This window comes from Nanorana parkeri, unplaced genomic scaffold, assembly GCF_000935625.1.
Source record: "Nanorana parkeri isolate BGI_ZX_2015 unplaced genomic scaffold, ASM93562v1 scaffold295, whole genome shotgun sequence".
Taxonomy (NCBI): Eukaryota; Metazoa; Chordata; class Amphibia; order Anura; family Dicroglossidae; genus Nanorana; species Nanorana parkeri.
In genome coordinates this window covers 502285-513238 of record NW_017306563.1, presented here as the reverse complement: position 1 = coordinate 513238, position 10954 = coordinate 502285, and the positions used below count along the sequence as shown (strand labels likewise).

Genomic DNA, 10954 nt, shown 5'->3' with positions numbered 1-10954 from the left:
TCAGGGGGGATGGGATTGACACTGGCCAGAGAGTCCCGCTCAGCTCCTGCCAACCGGTGACGTCACAGGTTGCCAGGAGCTGGGTGGGACGCCACCCAGAGAGTCCCAGGTTGCTGTTAGCCCTTAGCAATCTTGGATGCTCTACATCTGCTCTTGCATATAGAAGCACAGAGACTCAGTGATTACATCACTGGGTATAAAACAAGCTATAAAATGAAAACAACAAAAAAATAAGCAGATTAAACTTCAGCTTTAAGACAAACATGCTAATCTCTGTACAGTTCACGTCCCCCTCAGGTGTGTTGCACTGCCGACTAGCACTCTCTGCCTGGGACAATGTCCCTGTATCGGCGGCCTAACTGGTATCACAAGGTCAGGTCTAATATTACAGTAAACCTTCCACTTTTAACATTTAATAAAATAGATGTAAGTAAATATAGCTCAGGCTGCAAGGTCAGGAGGAGGATTATCACCTTTGGTACAGAGCAATATAACGCTGGCAGTGTATGTCAATAACACGCAGTTGCTATGCAGCACATTGAGTCTGACTTTAGATTGTGTCAGCACCGAGGCTCATTAATGTAATGTCGCTCAGCACTGGAATTTTGCCATGTAGCAGTTTGTCATGGTCACACATGTACCAAGATGTTTATGGTGTCACACGTCTACCCATGACACAAAGTCGAAAACACCGGACAAATTATCATTACTCACCACAAAGGCAGCCCAGCAATTCCATCTTTATCCTGAGCTCCCAAAGTCTCATCCCCTCTGCTCTTCTTTCTTCTGGTACTCCAACGTTGCCTCCTGGTGGGGGTGTCCAGTGTAGACAGGGTGGGATCGGGAACTGGGGGGGCCTCTGCTATATCGTTACTGACATGATGAGTAGATAAGAAATCCTGGGCATGGGGAACTGGGGTGATGGAATAGTCATGTTCCTTTGAAGTGAACAAAAACAGTGTTAAAGGATCATTCTACCCAAAAGTATAATTTCAGTGCTAAGTACACGCTTGTATGTTCAATCACATACCAGCTTTGTATAAATCTTAGAGACTCCTTGCACCTAACTACTCAACACTGTCCACCTTGCACATCCTATATAATTAGGTCCCAGTTATCTTTTTAGATTTTTAGTCAGGCCAGATTCACAATCCTTGTTGTGTTAATGTACATAGCATGCGTTGTGGTGACATACATTCTGAATGTAACCCCAATGCACAAAGGCAATGCATCTGCATTGTAGTGCGCTGCAACAAATGGCAATGCATGGTATTGTGTTAATGATTTATATTACCTCGCGCCAATATACCAATAGCTGCAAGCACTAAAAGAACACCAAAGTGGTTTCCTCTTCCAATAAACAATTTTGCAGTGTGCCACTCATGTTCATTCATAATCTATGCATGGTATTGTGTTGCCATGCATTGCATCACAAAAAATGGTCATGTGATGTTGCAGACATGTTAGTATGCATTAGCAGCCCATTGGTTGTGAATGGGCTGCCTTAATGGGATGCACATTAATGTGTGACATAATGTGCATTAAGCTCCATTATTGCTGCTGGGGGTTCATAATTGCTACTGGGGAGAGGGGGGGTTCATGATCAGTACTGGAGGTCCATTATAGCTACTGGGGTCTAATTTTTGCTGCCAGGGGCTCATTATTGTTTCTGGGAGTCCACTGTTGCTGTTTTGGGGTCTATTTTTGCTGTTGGGTCTAGTGTTGCTGCTGGTGGTCCATATGTTCAGTATGGAGATCTATTTATAACCATAAAAAATCTGCATTACTGTTACTGGGGGTTCATTTTTGCTACTAGGTTTCCATTATTGCTGCTGGAGGGGAGACATTATTGCTGCTGGAGAATTATTTTTGTGCTTGGGGCTTATGCTTTCCCTGACACCTGTAGGGGTTGTTGCTTGCCCTGGCATTTGATCAAGGGTATTGCTGGCCCTCACACCTGATGGTGGTTATTTCTGGCTGGTGACTGAGTGCAGTGAAAATGGTGATGTTACCACCCTCCCCCCCTTTCCCATCATGCAATTGGCTGAAAGGCTGAGCACCGCCTCACTAGCGAGCACCTCCAGCATTAGTTTTGGGTGGACGGGCCCTTGACCATTTCTGATACTTGTTCCCTTCCCCGGCATTATGAATTAATGAATATTTAATTTACCTCATTGTCTTCCATCTCTTGAATGAAGAAAGCTTCTCCATTTTCCCCAAGTCTCATCTGCAGATCTACAGGCTCTCCGTTTATTTCTATATCGACCTAAAATAAAAAGACTTAATCATTTATCAAAGCTTAATGGGCAAGATGCACTGCACTATCTACTAGGGACCTTAAAGTGGAATTGAACAGAACATATGTCTCTTCTGTCAGAAAATTCCTCTAAGGCCTGTGTTAATGGGATTTTGTTAGCACCATACGCGTCTTGCACCCCATTTGCAGGTCCATACAGGTCATATAGAGGTCAACTGCAAGTCAAATGCATCTCAGAAGTATCTCAAACTGATGCCATCAACACAAGCCCAAAGCCTGTCAACACAGGCCCTTACTAGTCTGCTAGCAATTGTTTAAAAATTGTGCACTGAGTAAAACGCATGCTTAGTGCAGCTTACACTCCCTGCTATCTGTATGATGCCAGGAGTTTGGCCAGGTGCTGAGATAATGCCACCCCAGCATGCATATGCAGGACTTACATCATCAGTTGCTGCCCACTAGCCAAAGAGAGAATACTTTGGGCCGAAACAAGCAGTGAAGATGATGACAATGTTTGCAAAACGTGGGGTGGCACTGATCAATGACCAGCCACCACACTTTGATAGAGTCCAGAACAATATTTAATTTCAACTGATCAATATGGTAAAACAGCCAATGTATCTTGGGGGTCCCCAAATAATCCCCCTTCATCAGGGCTTCACTAAATTGATACTTAGTTCCCTTCGTGAGTGTTTGGACTCAAAGAAGATGAATAATAATAATTCATAGTATGTGCATTGAATGGAGATATCTTCAGAGAAGACAAGATTCCTTGAAACAATAAAGATCTAGCACCCTTTTCCTCCTACACATACCAGTCAGCATCAGACCAGCCCTGAAAGCCTGCACCTGATTGGTGGATTTGGGAAAATAACTCATGTTGATACATAATGCCCTATAACACCGAGTTATAGGAAATGTTCCAAAATTGCCCACACATGTAGGTTGAAGATGTCAAGATTCCAGAAATTATAATCCACCACAGCCAATTACTAAGTGGCCAAAATAAATGAGATCTGGCCATCTGCAAACTAGGGCTTACTGGTTGTAGCATGACAGCCTGCTGTTAAAAAAAGGGACCTTAAAACATAAATATTTTAGTTAGTAAGGGTCCCCTTCATCAGGGCTTCACTAAATTGATACTTAGTTCCCTTCGTGAGTGTTTGGACTCAAAGAAGATGAATAATAATAATTCATAGTATGTGCATTGAATGGAGATATCTTCAGAGAAGACAAGATTCCTTGAAACAATAAAGATCTAGCACCCTTTTCCTCCTACACATACCAGTCAGCATCAGACCAGCCCTGAAAGCCTGCACCTGATTGGTGGATTTGGGAAAATAACTCATGTTGATACATAATGCCCTATAACACCGAGTTATAGGAAATGTTCCAAAATTGCCCACACATGTAGGTTGAAGATGTCAAGATTCCAGAAATTATAATCCACCACAGCCAATTACTAAGTGGCCAAAATAAATGAGATCTGGCCATCTGCAAACTAGGGCTTACTGGTTGTAGCATGACAGCCTGCTGTTAAAAAAGGGACTGGATGAGCCTCTTTTTGCACTTACCGCCATTTCAGACGATCTCAGTATGCCCAGTTTCCCAAACCGCACATGGAATGGTGATGAACGAAAAGAGCCATCAGGCTGTTGGACCACTATCACATCAATGGCACCAGACAATGTGGCTGGGTTGACTCCTTTATACAAGTCCCGTACACGGCCCAGTACAGAGCCTGCCAGCTGCCCTACGTAGTTCATCTTCTGAAGAGAGAGAGAGAGAGTCATAAAATGTCAGGTTATAGCTTACTGCAAAGAAAAGTGAGACATACAGCATTCCACACATAACATCAGCAATTATGTATTTTGTATTGTACTATGTAATTATCTTTGATCAATTGTTCCCTTTGTCCTCGTCCAGAGAGATTAGATACAGTGCCATGGGCTGTAAACTTCTTGACAATGTTGCTCTCAGTAGACACAGGAACATTAGGATCTCCGGAGATGGACTTGTAACCTTAAGATTGTCCATGCTTTTCCAAAAAAACTTGGAATGCAATTATTTCTTGCAATTTGGAGAAGGTGCCAATAATTTTGTCCAGTCCATTTTTGGAGTTTTGCGTGGAATGTGTCAGATTTGGCTTCTTTTGTCTCCACTTTTTTGTTCCATACCAATACAAACAAAAGAAATAAACATGAGAATGCCGAAACATTTGTAATGGCAACAATTTTCTGACCAAAGCAGTGCATTATCTCACAGAAATGCAGGGGTGCCAATATTTTTGGCCAAGACTGGACACAACTGCACACACAATAGAAAGCAAATAATGCTTTGCCTATTGTGCAATAGGAATGACTGTCTTTTGGGCCCCCACATATAACAACTGTACAATAATAGCAGATGATGTAATGGATTGTAGTATTTCTTGAAACAATAAGTGGACTATCTGGAGACCAATAACCTGTGCTATCAATCATTTCCTTTTCCATGGAGACAAGAGGAACACTGTGCGCATGTGTCAGCCATCTACTGGTCGAGGTCATGTGTCTTAGCACTCCAGCAGTGCGAGAGATGGCGGACACGTCTCTCATGGCCTCTTGGTTATGAATCTAGTACCATATGTGGCCAGTCTAAGGTTTGTAAACAAATGTATGAAATGTTTATACCACTTAATTTGATCTAAACCCAAAAACAAAAATATTATACATTGCAGAATACCGGTCCTTAAAGAAGAACCCCAGGGAAATTGCACATGTACACTTGCAGTGGGGCTACCCAAGCATTGCAACTGTTAAGTGCTCGCTTTATTTTAAAGTCATACATGAAAAATATTTTTTTTTTTAAAAAGTCCCCATACATACACGCATGCAAACATGCGTCGGGTGCGTATATGTGCGAAAATTACGATTGCGCCCATTACGCCGCACATGTTACATATCACCGTGAATGTCGCAATGAGAGCAATAAGTTTAGTGCCATCAATCACTGATAACGCTAAACTGATGAGCGGTAAAAGCGTTTAAAGCGTCGCCTATAGCCAATTTTGGGTATTGTCATTTTTTGCGGTTGCGCGCAATTTTAAAGTATGACATGTTTGGTGTCTATTTACCCGACATGACCCCATCTTTTATATTTTACCAAAAAATTGGGTAATAATAATTGTATTATAACATAATGTAAAAAAACGTTTTTTTTTTCTCACAATTTTCAGTAATTTTTCCTTAATATAGTAAAAAATAAAACCCCCCTAGTGGAGATTAAATACCATCCAAAGAAAGCTCTATCTGTCCCCAAAAAATGATATAAAATGAATTTCCGTACAGCGTTGCATGACGGAATAAATGTCAGTCAAAGTACCGCGGCGCTGAATACTGAAAAATGGCCTGGCCAGGAAGGGGGTGTAAACATATGGTCAGCAAGTGGTTAATATAACAATTATAATTAAAAATAATAATTAAATTTAAAAAAAAATATTAAAAATAAAATATACAGAAAACTATGAATTTCCTTTTAAATGCTATAAACACTAACAGAAGCTGCTAAACTCTTTGAGCCAGTAGCATTCATATAATAAACACACACACATACTGTATATATAGATAAAATACAACATACATACGCTCCACTCTCAATAGATCATATAGTCTGACAAGACATATTGGCTGATCTCGTTACGGCAGAGTTCTTATCTCTGGATGTTCATGTCACTTACAAAAGCAAGTGGTAACATTTCATCACCATCCAGGCCCACAAAAGCTATTTTCTAGCATCAGGCGACAATCAGCCAAAACAGGTTCACGTAAGGACTTGTAAACTTACAGTTACTTTGTATAATTCCGCTCATTGATTCTCCAAACTTCACACACGAAGGAGGAAACCTTTGCCACTCCTAAGTTTTTAGAAGTGGTCCTCCCAGAATCCCCCAGGCCAGGCAGCAGAATGAAATCTCGTCTCGTGTGGTTGGCGGTCAAAGAACTCTAGCTGCTCTCTCCCTACTCAGCACATTCTGTAACCTGTTTTCCGGGTGAGCTGGAAGTGGCATCTTCATGATTAAATCTAGTTGCGTCATGTTAGCAGCTGAGCAGGTGTGAGGGCTGAAATGACAGCCCTGTTTCTGTCAAGAGTCACACGTGGTGTAACCGGTAATCAGGTGTCTTCCTGGGCTGCGTTCCAGCATGTAGAGCAGGAAATGCAGATGATTTGTCCTTTAGAAGACACAATTGGAAGTGGATATGAAATGTAAGCGTGCCTTACTGGGCCAGTTGGTGTGCTGCTTGGCCTGGAAGTCTCCTGTGGCGAAGCATAGCACATATACAGCACCGAGAATCAATGGGATCTCTCCTGTGGCCACCAAGGTCACATAAGTATCTTTTTTCCATGACAGAAGTCACAACGGCAACAAGGTCCCAAGGGAACAGGGCCTCTTTAATGTTGCTACAACTACATAAGTGCTGCAAACATTTGAAACTATAAAGGAATAAAGAGAATAAAGCAATTCCACCCACGCTCAAATCGTTCAGATTGAGTACTGAGCGAAAGAAATCCAACAGATTCCTCCATCCACACGAAACAGTGTGGATGAGAAATCCCTCCCGCCAGCCTATTGTATTCTGAAAACCAGCACCTAAAAAAACAGAACAATATTCAGCGCTCTTGGATGGATGCTATGGGGCATGTGTGTGGTAGGTGAGCTATATGGTATACAGCTCTAAGAAACAGGAGGAGAATGCCTGTAAACAATACAACAATAAAAACAAAAAAACAATAAAAATGCCTGTAAACATGCCTGTGTTTTACTATTGTTGAAAACCAGCACCTGCCAATTAGGAGAATTCAATAAAGTCCTAACAGCACTTTTCTGACGGCGCCAAATTCCCGGCTGCCATTTCTGCTAGCTTGTTTACATTTAATTGTCTTAGTGACACTGAGCGGGTAGAACCTGATGGGGAATTCTGAAAGCTGACTCCCTATTAAGTCCACTCTGCTGTTGATTGACAGCAGGCAGTGGGCCGGTGCCATAACCAGTCTGCTATTGGCTATGGCACCCACCAACTGCCAGCTATCAATCTGCAGGCAGAGCGGACCGGATGGGGAACTCAGCTCTCTGAATTCCCCATCAGGCTCTGCTCACTGTTAGCATCACTGGTCATTAAGGATGCTGTCAGCTTTAGCCAAGAACTTCCTTAACATCCTGTGAAGCCCACTGTCAGTGACTTTGAGTGGGTAGAGCCTGATGGGGAATTCAGAGAACTGGAACATCAGGTCTGCTCTGCTGCTGATTGGCAGCAGGTAGTGAGCTTGTGCCATAGCCAGCTTGTTAATTGGCTATGGCACCCGCCCAGTGCCAGCTGTCAATTCCCTATCAGGCTCTGCCAACCTACAGTATAAAGCTGCCCATACACTTTGCGATCATCGAATTAAACTTTTCGTTCGATGATCGAACCGTCGTACGTTTTTCATACGGCGGCCCCATCCTGCCCCGATTATCGCAAATCAGCAGTAAGTAAAAGAAAGCACCTGGACGAATTGCGTTAATCGACCACACGTATTTTCACCATGTGCAGTGTAAATTGTACGAATTTTGACGTACGGAAACGCCACCAACCTTGCGAAAACCGTACGACTGACCGAAGTTTTCTAACCTGCAGGTTAGTCAAAAGTCGATCGATTGTACAGTATTTGCGGGTTGTTCATTGCCAATCAACCTTACGAATATCGGACGAAAACGCGATCGCATACGAAAATCGGATATTCATAAGGTGTATGGGCACCTTAAGTCTTTTGTGTGACAGGTGCAGGGGCCGGGTGGGAGCTCAGTAACGCTGAGCCTGTGATTTTATCAGCCTCAGTGTTGGCGAGCTTCACTGAGGATGAAGTGTCCAGTATGGACACTCTGGCCTCATTGTGCCTCTGAACTGCAGATGTTGGTGCTTGCGCCAAATTCCTGTGCCTGTTTCCAGACACTCTGTATGAATTCCGGTGAATGTCTCTTGTGTCTACCAAAGAGGAAGTGAAGGGAAATCTCTGAAGTGGGACACCGATGGTTAAAAAAAAATCTGAAAGAGGTTGTAACCATTCCCTATTCCACTGAAAATGAAAAAAAATAGTTTTGGCTTTAAGTACTGTATATTTTAACAGCAATCATCTGAGGTTTGAAGAATATAATCCATCAGAGCCAGCAACTTGGATCTTAGTGGTTTCTGTGTCACAACACATACATATCCAGTAAACAATTTGCTGTTTATTTTTGTGAGTAGTTCTACATGTGACTACCTGCGTGACAACTGCCTTAGTCATGGAACCAATTTAATTACAATGACACTTCAGGTCCACTTTAAGAGGATGGCTCTTCACCTTAAGAATTCGCTTTAATTGCTCAGTGATGGGCTGTAATGATTTTGCTATTTATTTCTTTTCCTTTAATTCCCATCATAGGAATTTTAATTGCACGCTGTTTCTATCATACAGCAATCAAATCGGTGTTCTTTCCAGAAACTGTAAACATTCTCTATCTCTTATTGTATTATTCTCATCTCTTATTGTAACAGGGCCAATGCATTTTGCAGATGACAGATAACACTAAACCATTCACATTCCTGCTTCTGGGGAATTCATCATCTAATGTCCCCATCAACGTGACACAAATGAGTGCCAAATTACTTTCAATCCAATTAAAATAACGGCATGTTTTTTTGGACTCTGCCAGAAAACTGGAGTGCCATGAAGCAAGGTATACACATTAAAGGATCTACTTTGAATCAAACCAAAGACCACTACAGGTACAATCACAGTATAAGGCCTGGTGCAGACCTAAGTGATCCGGGATCGCGCGTTCCGAGATCAGGCAGTCCTGCACAATGCAGGCAGCGATTGCTGCGCAGCCCCATTGATTTCAATGGGGTGACATCCGTGCGGCAATTGCAGAAAAAAGGCACATGTACCTTTTTTTGCTATACACGACGCACGGCTGTTTTAGTGTTCGGATGCACGGGAGGAATCGTGGTGGGAAACCGCACAATCCGCCCAGCGCAACTTGGGTGCCATTAGAAAATAATGGCACACACAGTGCGACCGTCTGTGCTGGGTGACTGTGTGACCGCGCAGAATCGTACATGATTGCCACGCGGTCACTAGTCGCCTAGGTATGCACCAGCCCGGACCCGGGTGACACCATTATAGGGGTGACACCAAAATGACTGACAGTCATTTTGGTGTCACCCCCTCTAAAAAGTCGGGCACTCGGTCATGGACCAAGAGCCAGACAGTGTCAGGAGAGAGGAGGGGACCCGGCGGCATACCTCATCCCGCCGGGTGAACGTCCCCTCCTCTCTCTGCCGGCGTCTATCACCAAGATGGCCACCGGCAGGCATCCATCGGATGGCCGCCCATGTGCGATGACGTCATCACGCATGTGCAAGGACAACGTCATGCGCACGCGCGATGAGGGCACGGCGGGTGTCACCCGTTCTAGAGACCAGGTAACACCCAGCCTCGGGACGCCCCTGTGTGCAACCTTTCTGAATTGATCCTACTGTATGTGTAGTGGAGTATATATGACTCACCTCTGCAGACACAGGCAGTCTTACTCAATAAAGTAGAGATTAACATAGAAGCTCCGGCAACCCAAAGCAACCAATGAGAATTCATCTTTTGTCGATATAATGAGAGTAAACTGAAAAATGTACTTTACATGAGCCGCCCCCCTCCTCGAATAATTTCAACATTGCTAACTTCCTCTGTTTACCACAGGGCTGGAGCTAAGAGGAAGACACAGTTCTCACTGAAGGCGGTAAAAAAAATGTATTCTACCGTGTAGGATCATAACTATGTGTGATGGGGCCCCACTGCAAAATCATTACGGGACACCCTCTTACACTTTTTTAATAACGAATCCAGACCAACCAAATATACATTGCCCAACAAAGTATTTATTTACATCTTTGCCCAAGCAGTTACAGTTATCATGTTTCCAAACAGTTCAACTCTCCCACCTCTGCTTCCCTGAACTTCCTGTTCAGTACAAGATCACAGAGCAGTCTTCAGCAGCTGTTCATCTACCTTATCGGTATCGGTGCCGATACCAAGTATTTGGGTGAGTACTCGTACCAAACAGCCGGCTTCCCAGCCAATCAACATCGATCCAGCCAAACAGCATGGAGCCAGCTTCACGGTCAATCAGGAAGCCAGGCGGCTGGTAACAATGCCGACTCCATGCTTTTGGCCAGCTCAATGTTGATTGGCCAGGAAGCCGGCTGGATTCTGATTGGCTGGGAAGCCAGCTTTCTGGACAGTCAACATTGAACCAGCCAAAAAGCATGCTTCCTGGGCAATCAAGAAGCCGGGAGGTGGGTAGTATCCTCATTTCCTAGGTAGCTGGCTCCATGCTACCGGAAGTACCGGTATCAGTACTCGGTATCGGCAAGTACCAAAATATAAATATTGGTAGTCGATACCGAAAAAAGGTATCGGTGCATCCCTACTTAACCTCTTCACGACCTATGACGTTATAATCCCGTCATGAAGTCTGAAGGGGTTACACAGACTCCCGGCGGCTTTTAGCCACTGAGAGTCTGTTCTGTTTTGTCGAGCCGGCGACCGGCTTTACAGTAGAAGTGATTCTTGCGGCTCAGCTGCTCGCTTCTACGATCCGGTAACCGGGATCTAAACAGATGACCTGTAGTGGCTTTTAAA

General features: G+C 43.7%; 1 protein-coding gene across 1 annotated transcript in view; it reads right to left on the bottom strand.

Annotated features, from left to right (window-relative positions):
- The window catches only part of LOC108787967 (phosphatidate phosphatase LPIN3-like), a 40784-nt gene extending 34505 nt beyond the window's left edge, over positions 1-6279 (bottom strand). Inside the window, exons 1-4 of the mRNA XM_018557665.1 lie at positions 6083-6279; positions 3832-4071; positions 2171-2266; positions 719-938 (exon numbers count right to left, since the gene is read on the bottom strand). Coding sequence (XP_018413167.1) covers positions 719-938; positions 2171-2266; positions 3832-4050 — 535 coding nt within the window. The 5' untranslated portion in view covers positions 4051-4071; positions 6083-6279. The remainder of the gene's footprint in view (positions 1-718; positions 939-2170; positions 2267-3831; positions 4072-6082) is intronic.
- Between the last annotated feature and the right edge of the window lie 4675 nt (positions 6280-10954).